Source organism: Zootoca vivipara, chromosome 11 (assembly GCF_963506605.1).
Source record: "Zootoca vivipara chromosome 11, rZooViv1.1, whole genome shotgun sequence".
Classification (NCBI taxonomy): Eukaryota; Metazoa; Chordata; class Lepidosauria; order Squamata; family Lacertidae; genus Zootoca; species Zootoca vivipara.
Genome location: NC_083286.1, coordinates 42,718,016 through 42,737,114, shown reverse-complemented (window position 1 = coordinate 42,737,114; position 19,099 = coordinate 42,718,016). Strand labels below are relative to the sequence as shown.

Below are 19,099 nucleotides of genomic sequence, written 5' to 3'. Positions count from 1 at the left end.
TGCTGTGTGTCTCCTTCTCCTGCACCCCCTCCACTTGTCAGGCCAGGTGCCAAGAGTAGTTCTATTGTGTTTTTGTATATTCTGTTGGAAGCCACCCAGAGTGGTCTGGGGCAACCCAGTCAGATGGGCGAGGTACAAAAAACTTCTTCTTCTTCTTCTTCTTCTTCTTCTTCTTCTTCTTCTTCTTCTTCTTCTTCTTCTTCTTCTTCTTCTTCTTCTTCTTCTTCTTCTCCTCCTCCTCCTCCTCCTCCTCCTCCTCCTCCTCCTCCTCCTCCTTCCATCATTGCAATGCTTACTTTAGCAGACTTTATGTGTTATAGGTTGGGATCGTTCAATATGGAGAAAATGTCACCCATGAATTTAACCTCAACACATACACAACTACAGAAGAAGTGCTTGTTGCAGCAAAGAAAATTGGTCAGCGGGGAGGACGCCAAACCATGACAGCTCTTGGAATTGATACAGCAAGGTAAGTACTGCATACAGTGCAATATTTATCAAGGTTAAGGTGCTATACCAGCCCCCATGAGCTACCATGTTGGTTTTTCATATGCTCACCAATTGTCACAAACTGTCACCAATTTAGTGCAAGTTAGTATTTGTAATGCAGACCTGTGATGCTGGAATTAATTTGGCCTATCTGCCTGAAAGTAGGGTTGCAGGATCAGGAGGACTGTGGTAAAAGGAAGGGAGAGGGAAAATTCTGATCCACAAGTGGAAGTACTTGCACAAATGGGATGACTTTGTTGGATATAACTCCAAGTTTGTTTATTTATTTAGAACATTTGTTTACATTTATTCATAATACAAAGTCTGGGTAAGGAAGGGTGACTGACCCAGTGAGCTTCCTGTTTGAGCAAGGATTTTAAACCAAATCAAACACCCCAACCCAATGATAGGGAGACTGTGACCTTCCAGAGGTTGCTAGACTACAACTCCCATCATCCTTGACCAGTGGTCATGCTGGCTGGGGCTGATGGAAGTTGGAGTCCAACTACACTAAAGGGCAACAGGTTAGTCATCCCTGTTGCAGAAACTCTGTTCAGCCAATATAATTCTGTTGGTTCTACAGATGTAGTATTAGGCTTTAATAAATAATTACTTATTGCATGCCATGCTAGTTACTGTGGATCCTGCTTAGTTTGGTACTTGCTGCTTATAATTGGTTACAGCCGTTAGCTGGGAGAATGTTTGCAGCTGCTTTTCTCTTTTGCCTTGCTCTCTTTCTCTGACTGTTTAGGAAAGAAGCTTTTACAGAAGCTCGTGGAGCACGCCGAGGGGTCCAGAAAGTCATGGTAGTTGTGACAGATGGAGAATCTCACGACAACTTCCGATTAAAGAAAGTGATTGAAGATTGCGAAAAAGAAAATATACAGAGATTTTCAATTGCTGTAAGTGAAGGGTGGCACTTTCAGGAGCCTAAAGACCCATAGAACGTTCTCCTTCCATTCCCCTCAAGTTTATCCGGAAACATGCTACATTAGCTGCATGACCATCTTTTCAGAATTGAGTAATAATAGTGTAGCACTTGGCCTACATCATCTCAGTAATTCATACCACATACAAGGTAGATCTATATTATTTTCTTCACTTTGCAGATGAACAGCTAAGTAAGGGAGTGTGCTTGTGCTTGTGCAAACTGTGCACATAAGTTTGATTCTCTTTGTTTGGGTCTGAATAGAGACAATGGCCAAGGAGATCTGTTTGGCAAAGCTTAGCTCCTCTTTGGGCAATAGACATGTTTAGCTTTGGGCTTCTCCCAGTTCCCACCATAATAAATCCATGTAGCACATTTCTATAATATAGATCTTATGGATGATTTCCATAGGCATCTGGTTGGCCACAGTGAGACAAGGATGCTAGACTAGATGGACTGTTGGCCTGATCCATCAGGTTCTTCTTTTGTTAAATGGCCAGCTCCCCTTCTACAATCAAATATTTGGCACCCACAAAGCTTTTCCTTGCTGGGGTATATTGTTTCTCAAAATTACAATGGCCAGTGAAGCAATAATGGTACAATATAGCTGGCTTTGCAACCTTGGACAGTGCTCTCCAGATCATGGCCAACATCAACAGATGGCATAGTCAGGCATCTGCCAAGGACACACATCCCAGCAGAAGGTTCAGTGATGGGAGCCTCCCAGACTTTCTCCATCATGCGACCTGATTGCTGAGCTCCACAAGCCAAGTCCAGACTTGAGTGGTGTTTCTGTCTGGGCTGGTCACAGCAGGGCAATTTATATAGTTATATAACATCCATGGCTAAGCGATCTCCCAAGGCAATGGTTCCTGTATTTGCTTCTGCAGTTTTCCATATGGTACCACTTGTGAGCTACAGGAATGTCTTTTTGAAACCTTGCAACACTAGCATGTCTTTTTTGGAAATGCCATAGATTCTTGGCCACTACAACAGAGGCAACCTAAGCACTGAAAAATTGGTTGAGGAAATAAAATCGATTGCAAGCGAGCCAACAGAAAAGCATTTCTTCAATGTCTCGGATGAATTAGCCCTGCTTACTATTGTTGAAGCTCTTGGAGAGAGAATATTTGCTCTCGAAGGTATGTTTTGGTTGCCTCTTTTCTTTAATTTGAATGTGTTCCTGCATTATATTCATGAGGGAGAAATGGTTTCCTGCTGCTGGCGTTTTCCATTATGCAGTTGAAGCAAGAAAGGGCAATTCTGGAATTCATCTTCTTTTCACTCCAGGGTCAACAGTGAAATTCCCTTTTTCAATTTTTCAGGAATACAATAAAATAACAATTCCTGCAAGAGGCCAGACTAATCAGAGCTGGTCCTACCATTAGGCAGTTTGAAGCGGCTGCCTCATGCTGCACAGTGTCTTGGCCAATCCTGTGACCAATGATCCATTCGGTCCATTTGAACTTTCATGATGTGGCAGCAGGATTCTGGACTACAAGTCCCATCAGCCCCAGCCAGATTCAGCTAGTAGGGAAGATGACACAGGGGTTTTCTGCTACTGACTCAATAACTGTTCTTAGGCTAGTTGGTTAATATTATGCCTCAGTGTTCCTCAGCTGTTAAATGGAGTCAATATCAACTTAAATGACATAAATGCAGTTTAGTGTCCTTGCAGTATCTGCTTGCAGTTTGCTTCCCTGATTTTCTCTTCTGTAACCACCTTCTCGCATAACTTTTAGTTATTACTTTCTACTCAGGGTGCCGTTGAGTCTGGATTATGTCTTATTGGCCCCTTGACATGGTGCTGAATTCGACACCAGTCCAACCTCCTTATATAGATAGTCATCAATCTATTACATTCCAGAGGCCAGGAAAATAAAAGCACCCAGTATACATACCTTCATCTTAAGCACAGAGCGAAATACAAAGCAAACCATATCGTAAACACCATCAGCTCAAATATTCACATAATGATTATTCCAGCTTCAGATGGTTAATCGGTTCTCACTACCATTGCTAGAAAATTGGTTGCTACTAACACCCGTGGGATTTTATTTCCCAGCAAATATTTAACATAGCATTGAGCTGACCTTCCTGCTAGTTGGGACAATAAGGGGAAATTATTTGATGACGAGCTTCAGCATTAAAAGGGCAAAACAATATAACATGTTGTACAAATTCCATCTCCTGGTTATACAAGAGTGAACCTAATCTCTGAAAAGGTGGAGGGTGTGTGCTTTTGTCATGCCAACCTTGCCCACAAGGCTACGTGGTGCCTGGCACTACTCAGACTCGCCCCAACGCACCTGTTCACTCTTCGTAAGATGTATGGATTTAAGCTGGGTCTCTGATATAAAACCTGTTACTGCTGCCACCACAGTACCTGAACATTTTCCACTTTTGACGTAGACCTGTGGTAAGGTAAAGGTAAAGGTACCCCTGATCATTAGGTCCAGTTGTGGATGACTCTGGGGTTGTGGCGCTCATCTCACTCTATAGGCCAAGGGAGCCAGCGTTTGTCTGCAGACAGCTTCCGGGTCATGTGGCCAGCATGACTAAGCCGCTTCTGGCGAACCAGAGCAGCGCACGGAAACGCCGTTTACCTTCCCGCCGGAGCGGTACCTATTTATCTACTTGCGCTTGATGTGCTTTCGAACTGCTAGGTTGGCAGGAGCTGGGACCGAGCAACGGGAGCCCACCCCGTTGTGGGGATTTGAACCGACAACCTTCTGATCAGCAAGCCCTAGGCTCTGTGGTTTAACCCACAGCGCCACCCGCATCCCTAGGGATGACTGATATAACAATGCTGGTGCTACGTATCAAACCAATCCTGCTGCCATCCAAATGCTCTCTCTGCCTACAGCTTTCACTGCAGCTACCACCCATTCCCAAACTCAACTGACTCTTAAACTGTCTCCCACCAGGATTCAAACTTTCCAACCCTTATCCAATCACTTCCAACTTTCCCAGATACCCTCTCCCACCCACCCAGCCTACATCTACATATTATACTTACAGACACTTTTACCCTAAAGACATATTGTTGGCATCCATCTGTCTCGAGAGACAATGGAGTGTGCCTCCAGGGGTGAAGTCAAACCACTGCATAGCAGCATCAAAGTGGCCTCCCTGGATGCAAGCCTGGGCAGTGTGTAGGGAGGCTCTGGGCTGCCCAGGTGACCTTTTGGCCTAGCTGATGTGGTCTAAAGTAAAGCAGAGCAATACATTTGGCACCAGCTTGGCTGCAGGAGTTGCCAGAAGGAGGCAAACAGGGGTCATCCAATCACCTTAGGGACTCTACTCTGGCTTTTCTCCTGAAAATATCTCACAAGGCAGCAGAAATATTATATATGCACACAATATTATTTGCAGAAACACCAGAAGATCACAGCGTTGAGTTATTGACAGATATCCTTTGGAACCAAGATTCAGGGCCTGCTGTGACCTAAAGCCCTGGCATGTTAAATATCAGTCAAACTTCTGTTCTTGTTAATCTTTTGCATGGCTCTATTCTAATCTGTTCATTGCTTTCTAAGCCATCTTGGCAGGAACAGTGTTGCTTCTGTGTTCTTTCTAGTGCTTAATGTGCTAGTGGTGCTTTAAAATGTTAGGCAACAGTACAAGTAATTTGTAAATGATTATATTTCCTAGCAGGGAAAACATCTGTGGATACTTCACATTTAAAAATCTCAGTCTTTCCTGAATAATCATTATAGGCTTGCTTGTGGGTGACATTTGCATCAGTGTCAACAGAGAGCCTAAATATAGGAATTCACTTATGAAAATACACAAATTAGCATTTCATTGCTAACAAATAATTAGGAACCTCATTAGAATGATTGGATTTGTACAGAAACAATGTTTGGGCACAATGGCTTCTCAGCATTGCAGCTTGTTTCAGTTAAGGGTGATATATATATTCTTGGCTAGTGAAAAGTATTCATTTCCTCACTTATAAATTGGTTGTACTCCAACCAAGCTCTGTGTATCTGTATGTGCAAATGGAAAACAATCTATACAGCCAGATATTTCGTTGCCATTTCCACAGCAGTGCTTCATGCTGCTGAAGAGGACAGCTGCATTTTCAGCAGAACCATGGCTAGCCTCTTCAGCAGTGTGACATGGGGGTTAAACAGAGGCTGCTGAAGTAGTAAAATTCCTTATGGCAGGTGATGTCCTTTGAAGCCCCTGTTGCATTTTATTTTGTAAATGACTTTTAGTTTCTTGACTGGAAAGAAGACTATTAATGATTTTAACAAATAGCTAGATCCAATATTATATTCTTCCTCTCAACTTAATGAGACTGCCTTAGTTCACTATACCGATGCCTATGAGTGAATCTTCCCCTTGGATTTCTTTTGATGTCATAACATAACTTCCAGCCCACAACTGGTTAAGTTGCCTGGTAGTGCAATCCATAGATAATAATTCTGGTAATACATGCGGTGCTCAATCTCAACATTTATAGTCTGCTGTTAAAAAAAAAAATTCCAAAAAAAATCCAGCTGCATGATATTCCTATCCTCTCGTCCTACATGTAATTGGAGATGTTAGTCAACTTGATGACCTGATAAAAATAACTTTCAAACCGCAAGATAATGAAACAGAGAACACATCTGTTTCTTATTATCCCTGATTGTACTTTTGAAAATTAATAGCTTTGGTGCTTTTAAAGAAGGGAAACAGTTGGCAATAGGAAGGCCATTTGTGAGTTGTCAAAAACAGTGCATCCTCACCAAAGGGCAGGCATCCCCAAACTGCGGCCCTCCAGATGTTTTGGCCTACAACTCCCATGATCCCTAGCTAACAGGACCAGTGGTCAGGGATGGTGGGAATTGTAGTCCAAAAAATCTAGAGGGCCGAAGTTTGGGGATGCCTGCCAAAGGGTGAAGACAGGACACAGATTTGCATAAAATGTTTGAGTTGTATTCAATTAAGTTTAACTTTGAGTAGACCCTACTCAATGGTTCTGAGTTTAATCATCATGCTCTCCCTTAAATGACGATGTTTCAACCAGACTTGCACAAGACACCTTCCAACATTTTATTTTCACAGCAGCCCTGTGAGGTAGGTTAGTCTGAGAAATAGTGACTAGCTCAAAGTCATCTAGTGAGCTGGGTAGGGATTTGAAGACATCAGATGGTTGATACTTCAAGAATTCAGGATTTTGCTACTTGAGAGAACTGGATAGATTTTTGACATTTCTTCTAATAAAATATATCTGTTTGAAATGTTTCTCTCAGTGTCCAAGTTAAGGTGCTGGTAACTCTTAATAAATGGTCTAGTCTTTCCTCTGGTTTGGAATTATTTATAGTCAGCATTTTGATCCATTTGTGTTGAAACAATAAGCATTTCCTGTTTTATAGCCACGAAAGACCAGCTGGCATCCTCTTTTGAAATGGAAATGTCTCAAACTGGAATCAGTGCTCATTATTCCCAGGTAAACTAACCAGTCATCTATAGCTATCACTATTCTTTAAAATAAATTGTTCTTAAGAAGGGGTTTGATCTCGAATATCCTCAAACAGAACGATCACTGTAATGCTTTGGCCAGGTGTGTGTTATTTTAAAAAATTACCATTAACCCACAATACTGATGATACCTCCCTACTTTCAAACTCCATGCAATTTCTAAACACTTCCAAACAGTATCATTGCGCCATTCAGACACATCTCATTGCATTGCTGCATGGTAGGACTTGACAACTTTTCCCCTTTTGGGGGGCTCACTTCATCCCCACATCCCCACTCTCCTCCTCCCATGCACTCCCCATAATTGGCTCAGAACTGCACATGTAGGAGACAGATGATTGTTCCATCTGGCAAGCTGCAATGCTTGCACAGACGGAACGACCGCCACAGTGCTACCTTGAATTTCACCCAAAATAATTAAACAGCGCAAGGAGGTTCACAGGTCCCCTAGTCATGGTTTTGGACATTTGGCAGAAGGGTTTTCCTGGTGATTTGCTGATTGTTCCCAAGGAAGTCACATGCTTCCTCCTCGGTCCCCTTTTAAATTATGTCTCTTAGCCCATGTCTTATTCCAGCTTACTTGAGAGTTGCCAGGCACCCAGTCTGTTAACTTTTAGGAATCCGGTTGAGACACATTTACTCTCTCAGCCATTTTAATGGGAAGTATTTTAAGTATTGGAAGGATGCTATGTTTTAAACACTGGAAATGTTGCTTTCACAACTAATTGGCATTTAATCATCTCCATTTTTGCTTACTTTAATTGTTTAATTTAGGAGACATCTGAAGGCAGCCCTGTTCAGGGGCGTTTTTAATGTGTGACATTTTAATGTATTTTAATTTTTTGTTGGAAGCCGAACAGAGTGGCTAGGGAAACCCAGCCGGATGGGCGGGGTACAAATAATAAATTATTATTATTATTATTATTATTATTATTATTATTATTATTATTATATTATACGAACATGGCAAAACATTGGGTGTGTGCACAGACTGCATTTCTGATGATGTGGGGCACAAGCCCTATTTGAAACTAATGCTCAAGCAAGAAGAAGGGAAGCACTGATGTGTCCCACCCACAATGGCTTAGTGTGACAATCTACAGTGGGGTAGATTTCCTGTATACATCTGTACATGCAAAGTCACCCATGAAACCTGGAAGCCTGTGCAAATGGGGTTCCAGGTCGCATGGGCAATTTTGCACGTACATGTTGCACATGTTGCTCACTGCAGACGTTTGTGCTGAATCTGCAGGTGCCAGGCATGGGGCAAGCTGGCATGTGCAATGTTAGGGCTGGAGCTAGCTGGCACGGCCCTGTCCCTATGTTGCTTTACCACATGAGTGCTAATTGGGGGGGGGGGAATTGTGGAATGAGAGATTAATTAGCCACCTTGAAAATGAGGGCAACATATAGTTGACAATGAATAAATAAATAAATGAAATTTATATCTCATCTTTCTACCATCATGGAACTCAAGCTGGCATGTGCAGTGTTTTTTTCGGGGGGGGGGGGGACAGAGGGGAACACAGACCCCTAAACATTTTGTGAAGCTAACAGGAGAAGAATCTTAAAATTTTAAAAATTTTAGTTTCTTCTCTAGCACAGTGAATTGTCAGTTCTGTTGCTACCCCCGATGGCAACCTCATTTCCTGTCACGGTGTTTCCTGAGCCTCAGACGGAAAGATAATACCCCTAAACATTTTTTTGTTAAGAAAAAAAGCACTGGGCATATGTACGTATAATTCTTATGAGTTCACCCACATAGGGTTCCCATATATCCTCTTTTTCCAGGACACGTCCTCTTTTCCATGGTTATGTAAAATGAGAGTTGTCGTAGAGATCCATAGTTTAAAAGTAGATGGTTTATGTAACTAATTGATTTCTCCTGCTATGCAAGGATTGGATCATGCTTGGAGCGGTTGGAGCATATGACTGGAATGGAACTGTCGTCATGCTAAAGGACAATACCTTTCAAATCCCAAGAAACGACACATTTTATAACAAGTCTTCAGAAAGAAACGAGCCTCTTGCAGCATACTTAGGTGACTCCAGTATTCCAGTTCATTCTTTTCTCTCAGCTAGACAACCTGCTGTATACCCTTAGTTAGGGTTGCCCTGCATTGGCCTATTGAAATATATTTATTTATGCATGCTTTCTTCTTCTTCTTCTTTTAGAAGCACAAGTAGTTATTATCAAAGTATCCTGAGAATGAACGTTGTCTCTCCCATCCTTTACTTTAGGTTATACAGTAAATTCAGCTTCAGTGCCTGGAGATGTGCTGTACATTGCTGGCCAGCCTCGATATAATCACACTGGTCAAGTTATCATATATCGAATGAGAGGAGCAGATATAGAAATAATTCAAAGATTAAATGGGGAGCAAGTAAGTGGGGTTATTGCAATTCACATACTTCAGAATGCTATATATTTGTCCCAGACTGAATATTGCCAGAAACAAAGTGTGAACAGTAGAGGAAAACCAATGGAGCATGAATCATTGCTTCAGTTCTGAACAATTCTACCCTGTGTCTGGAGCCGCTTATAAATCAGTAATGCTGAATGTATGACTACACAATGTTTATTTCAAGTATCAGATGCAGGCATGTATTCAGATAATAAATTCAGCAACAGATCATTGAAGGATCTTTGGGGTCATACCTGCAGAGCCCCTACAAATTGTAGGAATTGAGCCTCCAGGGTTAGCTCAGCAACAACCGACCACACTGCAGCAACCCTCTTATCTTTTTTGTGGTCTGGTAGACAAGTCAGTAGCTGCCGCTGTTTCCACTCTCCACTTCTAGAACCAGCAACAACATCCTCCTTTTATTTGTACAGTGGAACCTCGGTTTATGAACACCTCGGTTTATGAATTTTCGGTTTATGAACGCTGCAGACCCATCTGGAACGGATTAATTCACTTTCCATTACTTTCAATGGGAAAGTTCGCTTCAGTTTATGAACGCTTCAGTATATGAACAGACTTCCGGAACCAATTACACCCATGCTTCGGGTTAAGTATGCGGACCCATCTGGAATGGATTAATCCACTTTCCATTACTTTCAATGGGAAAGTTCGCTTCAGTTTAGGAACGCTTCAGTATATGAACAGACTTCCGGAACCAATTACACCCATGCTTCGGGTTAAGTATGCGGACCCATGTGGAATGGATTAATCCACTTTCCATTACTTTCAATGGGAAAGTTCGCTTCAGTTTATGAACGCTTCAGTTTATGAACAGACTTCCGGAACCAATTGTGTTCATAAACCGAGGTACCACTGTACTGAGTATCTCTTCATTTTTGAACACACTGCTTTGGCATCTTTAACGATACGTGGTTTATACATTAAATAAGAATAAAATGCATATTGGTTACAAACATGAGGGGATCCTATTTTGTACAATTACAGATTGGCTCCTATTTTGGAAGTGTTATCACAACCATTGACATTGACAAAGATACATTTACTGACCTTCTTCTCGTGGGAGCACCTATGTACATGGGGACCGAAAAAGAAGAACAAGGCAAGGTGTATGTTTATTCATTGAACCAGGTAAGGAATAAATGAACTGTGTTGGGATTTAAAGAGCGAGAGCATAAGAAGAATCCAGCTAGATCAGGCCAAAGACCTGTCATGTTAGAAATCTTAGGTGAGATACCCATATAGTTGCTCCCAGTACCAGTCAGAAGCAGTGAAAGGTTCAGATAGTTTACTGTTGCAGAAGATAAGGCTCAGTAAAACAGTTCTGAATGTAGATATATATAGCTTGTAAGCTTTTGATACAGATATATAGAGATAGATACAAGGACAAAACATCTCCGTTGCACTAAATGAGTTCAGCAATTCAAGATATATCACTGGAAAAGTATTACCAACAAAAGACAGACTAACTTCAGGCTCACAGACTGACTCACCATTGAGCTGACGTGCATTAATCACAGATATAGTTGGGGCCCTGTTCCATTACCATAGCAACTGGCTTAGCTGAACTTGCACCTGCAATTAGTTTATCCATGGGGTGATTTACGCCCATTAAGGCTTTATTTCATCTGGTAAGCAGGCTGAGACCCTACCTGCCTGCAGACTGTCTCACCAGAGTGGTGCATGCTCTAGTTATCTCCCGCTTGGACTACTGCAATGCGCTCTACGTGGGGCTACCTTTGAAGGTGACCCAGAAACTACAACTAATCCAGAATGCGGCAGCTAGACTGGTGACTGGGAGCAGCCGCCGAGACCACATAACACCGGTCTTGAAAGATCATGTTGGCTCCCAGTATGTTTCCGAGCACAGTTCAAAGTGTTGCTGCTGACCTTTAAAGCCCTAAATGGCATCGGTCCAGTATACCTGAAGGAGCGTCTCCACCCCCATCGTTCTGCCCGGACACTGAGGTCTAGTACCAAGGGCCTTCTGGCGGTTCCCTTGTTGCGAGAAGCCAAGTTGCAGGGAACCAGGCAGAGGGCCTTCTCGGTGGTGGTGCCCGCCCTGTGGAACGCCCTCCCATCAGATGTCAAAGAGAAAAACAGCTACCAGATTTTTAGAAGACATCTGAAGGCAGCCCTGTTTAGAGAGGCTTTTAATGTTTAATAGATTATTTTATTTCATTTTTCTGTTGGAAGCCGCCCAGAGTGGCTGGGGAAACCCAGCCAGATGGGTGGGGTATAAATAATAAATTATTATTATTATTATTATTATTATTATTATTATTATTATCATCATCATCATCATCATGTCTGATTACTCTAGCATGTCCAGCATCCTTTTCTCACATTGGCACCCGGATGCCTGTGGGAAGCCTGTAAGCCAAATGTGGGTGCAATGATGTGCTCCCCACTTGTGATTCCTAGGAAGTGGTATGAAGTTGAACATTGCTATTGTGGCTAGTAGTCATTGATAGCTTTATCCTGCATGAATTTATCTAACCCTCATTTACAGCCATCCAACCGTGGGGGCCAATCTTGTAGGAAACAGGTTCCATGGTTGTTGTTTTTTAAAATGTATTTAGATAAAAAAATTCAAACAACAAAAACATACAAAAATACAAAACACAAAAAGAAAATACAAAACACAAAAAATACAAAAACAAGAATTCTAACTTATAACCCTTATTTCTAATCTATTGACTTCCTCATTCCACCTACTTCTGCGATTCTTTACATATCATCCTTAGTAAACTCTAAATCTTATATAAACTCTAATTATTACTTTAATTTTACCTCATTTCTCTATCTTTTACATCTTATCCTTTTACACTCTATCTATATCTTACTTCTTAATTAAATTATCATTATCTTCTAACAATACTTATTTCACACCATTCTATTATCTATAACCTCTTTGTATCTCCCTCACTTCCACTGATCAGGTTCCATGGTTTAACCTTGCACTGTGGGAAGAAGAACTTCCTTTGGTCTGTTCTGAATCTTCCAAATTAGATGACTCTGAGTTGTAGTATTATGAGAAGGACTTCTAGTATTATGGGTGAGATGCACTAGAAGAGCATCAACCAGGAAAAGTTAGCAAAGTATATAGAAAACCATTGTTATTTTTTTCCACAGAAAACATTTGAACATCAGGTGACCCTTGAGCCTATAAAGCAAACATGCTGCTCACTACTGAAGCACAATGACTGCACAAATCACAACAAGAATGAACCTTGTGGGGCCCGTTTTGGAACTTCAATTGCTTCAGTAAAGGACCTCAACCTTGATGGGTTTAATGATATAGTCATAGGTGCCCCCCTTGAAGATGACCATCGAGGAGCTGTGTATGTTTACCATGGCAACGGAAACACTATAAGGAAAGAATATGCCCAGGTATATGGAAGAAAATTAAGAGTATCTCTAGATACAATAATGGGGGAGAAATAGGGGGCTGTTAGAAACTTGGTAGTTCTCAATTTTGCAAAATTCACAGATTTGTTTATAAAGTCACTCTGGACCAGGCACCCCCAAACTTTGGCCCTCCAGATGTTTTTGGACTACAATTCCCATGTTCCCTGACCACTGGTCCTGTTAGCTAGGGATCATGGGAGTTGTAGGCCAAAACATCTGGAGGGCCACAGTTTGGGGATGCCTGCTCTGGACTGACTTTCTATGTTTAGATTAATTTAATACAGGGATCCCCAAACTAAGGCCCGGGGGCCGGATGCAGCCCAATCGCCTTCTAAATCTGGCTCACGGACGGTCCAGGAATCAGCATGTTTTTACATGAGTAGAATGTGCCCTTTTATTTAAAATGCATCTCTGGGTTATTTGTGGGGCCTGCCTGGTGTTTTTACGTGAGTAGAATGTGTCCTTTTATTTAAAATGCATATCTGGGTTATTTGTGGGGCATAGGAATTCATTTATTTATTTATTTTAAAAAAATACAGTCCGGCCCCCCACAAAGTCTGAGAGACAGTGGACTGGCCCCCTGCTGAAAAAGTTTGCTGACCCCTGATTTAATATGTTAGCAAATGACACATTTTGATGAATATCAATCTGAACTTGGCTTAGATTCACCTCTGAATGTCAGCATTAACCAAATTTTAGATATTTCCTGTAATGTGAATATTTGGGTATTTATAATCTAAAATTTAATTTAAAAATTTAATTTTTGGGACTTGGTGCCTGTCTGGTTTCATTCATTTTTAAATACAGGAAAGGATTTGATTCTCCGAGAGTGTTGAACAAAAAAAAGTAAAGAAATAAATAAGTATCCCTATCCACACTGCCATCTTGAAGTGTCAAGCCTACTGTATTTCCCTGTTGACTGTAATAAAGTCATTGTGCTTTCCACAGCGCATTGCATCAGGTGGCGATGGGGAAAATATGAAATTTTTTGGCCAATCGATACATGGTGAAATGGATTTGAATGGAGATGGACTGACAGATGTCACTATTGGAGGGCTTGGAGGAGCAGCCCTCTTCTGGTATTTATGATAAAGCTTTCACTTTAAAGAATGCTCAGTTTGTCAGCAATTGTTACCTGGGACTTTCAGTTAACTTGTTCCTTAAGTGTGTGGATCCTTGTCTAGCCAAAACAGCACAAAACATCATTCATATTGGCCAGGACAGAGGCAAAATTATCTACACTATTTCTGGGTGGAAAAACTGCAGCGAGAGGCCAAATACAGTCATACCTCAGTTTATGTACTCTTCGGTTTGAGTACTTTCAGTTTAAGTACTCCGCGGACCCGTCTGCAACAGATTAATCCACTTTCCATTACTTTCAATGGGAAAGTTCGCTTCAGGTTAAGTACAGACTTCCAGAACCAATTGTGTACTTAAACCGAGGTACCACTGTATTATGAAGGGAGAGGTGAAATTCTCCAGCAGTTTTGCTCCAGAGACTCTATTGTCGGAGAAATTTGGGCTTGTTTAATTCTGTATATAAAAAAAATATTGTTAGTTCATATTGGTAGAAGAAGGAAGGACTGGGCGACAACTGCAGAAATATAGGACAAGCCCATTGCATTACATTCAGTGTTAATCCTACTTAGAGCAACATGACTAAGGGGGCAATTTCTAAGGCAAAGATCCAGGATTGAGCAGATTGCTGGCTCCGTCAGCTGATTCCAAACTCAGCCAATCTCAGCCAACATCCGCAGTTCTGGCTCAGCCAAAAATGCAGCAATATAATTTGCTCAGCCCAGGGCTCAGACACCCAAACTGAAGCTGGCCGAGCCAAGGCTGGTGAAAGTCCCCCAAAAGGGGTGTGGGGCAGGGCAGGACCAGATAGGGAGGTACTTAGGTTGGATCATAAGCCCATATTGCTTAGTCACATGACCTGGCGTAGAACACTATTCTAAAGCAGGCATAGGCAAACTCGGTCCTCCAGATGTTTTGGGACTACAACTCCCATGATCCCTAGCTAACAGTACCAGTGGTCAGGGGTGATGGGAATTGTAGTCCCAAAACATCTGGAGGGCCGAGTTTGCCTATGCCTGTTCTAAAGGCTTGTTTTCCCTCTGCTGAATGAGGTTTGGATTTAGTATAACTTTATGCCAGCTAATTTACACTAACTTGCTTTATGCTAGCTTCTTATGCATAAGATTGCTCTCTACCTTAGGTCCATTAATTTCAATGGGTCAACTCTGTAACTTAGATGGATGCAGCCCATTATTTCTTTCAACAATATTAAAATACAGTTTCGAAAGTGGGTCCACATTAAAAAGGACAAAATTGGGGAGTCCATATCTGTTATAATCTGGAGGACGACTGAAATTCACCAATAGGAGGGGCTATAAGAAGAAAGAGCATTTTTAAATTAATGCTCTTCTGAGGAATCTTATGCTTGTGTTTCATGGATGGCATCTGTCTTAGGTCTCGAGATGTTGCTGAAGTAAATGCTTCCATGGAATTCACGCCCAGCAAAATTAATATCCAGAAGATAAACAATGACATGCAAAAGCAACGGGTCTTCATCAACGCCACAATTTGTTTTAAAGTCAAATTAAAATCAGTGGAGGCCCCAATGAATGAAACAAGTAAGTAGATTAAGGTTACCAGATTTTTTTCAAAGAATCCGAGGACACTTTTTTTTTTGAAAAGGGGGGGGAGTTATTTTTTAAAAATATATATATATATATATATATATATATATATATATATATATATATACTGTATTAAGAAGTAATATCTTCTCTCCTTTGTCGCGTGGTCTTCCTCTGGGCCCCAGCCTGCTCTCTTGGAGTGCTAGCCGCCATAGAGTAGGCTCGGATCGGACCTGGGCTCAGCCATGTGTCCTTGCCTTCCCGGTGTTCTCCTACCTCTATTCCTCAGTGGCAGCAGCGGTGCAGCAAGGTTGGGGCTCCCCTCTTTTTTCTCCTTTCTCTTTCTTTCTCTTCCTTCTCCTTCTCCCTGCATCAGCTCCTTTTCATGGCCCTGGAGAGCCGCTGGCCGGGTGGCCGGGCACTCTCGCTCCCAGCTCTATTTGGGTCATGGTGGGGGGAGGTCAGCGGTTCCCCCAGTTGATGTGCCAGGCATCCCCAGTTCCCCCTTGGCAGTGGCAGCGACAGCGGCAGTCTCAGCAGCCCGGAGCCAGCCTGGTAGCGCAGTTGGCTCTGGCTGGCTTCAGGAGGTGCTCGCTGCTGTGGTGCCTGCCATTTTGCCTTGCCGGAAGTCCCTATATAATGCATCTTGTGCCATTGAACCAATCACGAAACATTCATTTCCTACTAATAAATCTACAACATTTAAAATATAAATCCGGGACATTAAATGAAATCCGGGGACATTCTGGTGATGGATTTTGTCTGGGGACAGATTTGTAAATCCGGGGACTGTCCCTGGGAAATGGGGACATCTGGTAACCATAAAGTAGATTGCACTGAATTTTGCTATGTAGATTGTCTACCAACTTTTTTTTAAAAAAACAAACCTTTCACTTTAGAGTAGTTCCTTGAGAGTTTGCTGGAGAACCTACAGGTAAATGACTGTAGGTCAAAGGCTTTACTGCATTTTAATTTGCTGCATGCAAAGATACAATAGAATAGAATTACTGTTTTGTAAACTGTTCTTTCCATTACAATATTGTATTTCATATTAGACTAAAGCAGTAATCAGGAGATTCCATCATCTAAAGCATTTGTTGTTGTTGTTGTTGTTGTTGTTTAGTCATTTAGTCATGTCTGACTCTTCGTGACTCCATGGACCAGAGCACGCCAAGCACTCCTGTCTTCCACTGCCTCCCGCAATTTGGTCAGACTCATGTTGGTATCTTCTATGACACTGTCCAACCATCTTGTCCTCTGTTGTCCCCTTCTCCTTGTGCCCTCCATCTTTCCCAACATCAGGGTCTTTTCCAGGGAGTCTTCTCTTCTCATGAGGTGGCCAAAGTATTGGAGCCTCAGCTTCACGATCTGTCCTTCCAGTGTGCACTCAGGACTGATTTCCTTCAGAATGGATAGGTTTGATCTTCTTGCAGTCCATGGGACTCTCAAGAGTCTCCTCCAGCACCAGAATTCAAAAGCATCAATTCTTTGGCGATCAGCCTTCTTTATGGTCCAGCTCTCACTTCCATACATCACTACTGGGAAAACCATAGCTTTAACTATGCGGACCTTTGTCAGCAAGGTGATGTCTCTGCTTTTTAAGATGCTATCTAGGTTTGTCATTGCTTTTCTCCCAAGAAGCAGGCGTCTTTTAATTTCGTGACTGCTGTCACCATCTGCAGTGATCATGGAACCCAAGAAAGTAAAATCTTTCACTGCTTCCATTTCTTCCCCTTCTATTTGCCAGGAGGTGATGGGACCAGTGGCCATGATATTTGTTTTTTTGATGTTGAGCTTCTAAAGCATAGTAAACATTAATAAAGAGAAGGTCAGTTCCCATGTTCTAAGGAAGGAAATGAGGGAAACATTATGGATTTGTGTTTCCATGCTTGATTGAACCTGGACTGTGGGGTTTAAGCTTCACAATGTTATATAGATCTCCCAGGCCTGGGTAGAGATTCTCTTAAGATGGGACACAGAGAAAGGCCTCTCTGCTAGATTCTAGGGTGCAGGCAGCTCAGCGTGGAATATGACAGCCTTTTAGATGGTAGGAGAAGAAGTGTCTTCTGTCACTCCTTCAAAGTATCTGAAGTGGGCAAGAAAGCAAAGGACAGCGAAAGAGACAATGGGTTGTACCCAACGTTGTCATTCCACTCTTGCAAGAGACTTCTGCTCCTCCAATAACACTTCGCCCTCCTCTCCTCTCCTGTCCAGAGGACATGATCACACTTCAAAATGACCTTAACAGATTAGACAACTGGGCCAAAGCAAACAAGATGAATTCTAACAGGGAGAAATGTAAAGTACTACACTTGGGCAAAAAAAAAATGAAAGGCACAAATACAGGATGGGAGACCCCTGGCTTGAGAACAGTACATGTGAAAAGGATCTAGGAGTCTTGGTAGACCACAAACTTGACATGAGTCAACAGTGTGATGCAGCAGCTAAAATAGCCAATGCAATTCTGGGCTGCATCAATAGGAGTATAGCATCTAGATCAAGGGAAGTAATAGTGCCACTGTATTCTGTTCTGGTCAGACCTCACCTGGAGTACTGTGTCCAGTTCTGGGCACCACAGTTCAAGAAGGATGCTGACAAGCTGGAATGTGTCCAGAGGAGGGCAACCAAAATGGTGAAAGGCCTGGAAACAATGCCTTATGAGGAACGGCTTAGGGAGCTGGGTATGTTTAGCCTGGAGAAGAGAAGTTTAAGGGGTGATAGCCATGTTCAAATATATAAAAGGATGTCATATAGAGGAGGGAGAAAGGTTGTTTTCTGCTGCTCCAGAGAAGCGGACACGGAGCAATGGATTCAAACTATAAGAAAGAAGATTCCACTTAAACATTAGGAAGAACTTCCTCTCAGGAAGAGCTGTTCAGCAGTGGAATTTGCTACCAAGGAGTGTGGGGAATCTCCTTCTTTGGAGGTCTTTAAGCAGAGGCTTGATGGGCATATGTCAAGAATGCTTTGATGGTGTTTCCTGCTCGGCAGGGGGTTGGACTGGATGGCCCTTGTGGTCTCTTCCAACTCTATGATTCTATGATTCCTCTCCTCTCCTCTCGCCTGCAACTTTCACACACCTTAATTTATTGTCCAGGGAGTTGGGGAACCATTTGGATCAGATTTTTTTGGGGGGGGGGCTTTCAGGGAGGAAAACTATATTAGGGTGAAGCTCTACAAATGCAATTAATTGTACCTGTTCACCCTCCCCTTAGGTATCCAGTATTGGATTACACTTGACGCCCAAAGAAAGTTGTCACGAAGCCTTTTCACAGAAACTCTTGAACGGAAGATGCAAAAAAATATCACAGTCAAAGGGTCAGAATGTGTTAACCATAACTTCTACATGTTGGCAAGTAAATCATATCAAGTGGCTCCCCTCCCCTCATTGCCTTCTCTCTCTCCCCTTTTTTGCATTAGTGGAAAGGATGCATACAATTAAAAAATAATAGTGGTTTTTATGTAATGGATTAGTTAGAGAGAATTTATACTGATTTGTATGTGAACAATATTCTCTTTAATCTCTGGGGTATCATTTCATTTCTCTTTATCAGTGCTTTCAGACAACCCAATAAGTTTGCCATGCATTGATTTCTATATATTAGACTGATGATTTATTTACAATTCTTGATTCCTTTTTAGTATGAAATGAAGCTGCATATAATTCTAAGCACCCTATCTTATGCACACCTTTATAATATAAGCATTTTTGTACAAATGATTTGGTTGGA

General features: G+C 42.0%; 1 protein-coding gene across 1 annotated transcript in view; it reads left to right on the top strand.

Annotated features, from left to right (window-relative positions):
* ITGA1 (integrin subunit alpha 1) overlaps positions 1 to 19,099 on the top strand; it is a 69,745-nt gene that overhangs the window by 28,148 nt on the left and 22,498 nt on the right. The window contains exons 7-17 of the mRNA XM_035100484.2: positions 321 to 469; positions 1,241 to 1,391; positions 2,394 to 2,559; positions 6,787 to 6,860; positions 8,790 to 8,934; positions 9,134 to 9,276; positions 10,303 to 10,446; positions 12,451 to 12,708; positions 13,675 to 13,805; positions 15,199 to 15,362; positions 18,584 to 18,720. Coding sequence (XP_034956375.2) covers positions 321 to 469; positions 1,241 to 1,391; positions 2,394 to 2,559; positions 6,787 to 6,860; positions 8,790 to 8,934; positions 9,134 to 9,276; positions 10,303 to 10,446; positions 12,451 to 12,708; positions 13,675 to 13,805; positions 15,199 to 15,362; positions 18,584 to 18,720 — 1,662 coding nt within the window. The remainder of the gene's footprint in view (positions 1 to 320; positions 470 to 1,240; positions 1,392 to 2,393; positions 2,560 to 6,786; positions 6,861 to 8,789; positions 8,935 to 9,133; positions 9,277 to 10,302; positions 10,447 to 12,450; positions 12,709 to 13,674; positions 13,806 to 15,198; positions 15,363 to 18,583; positions 18,721 to 19,099) is intronic.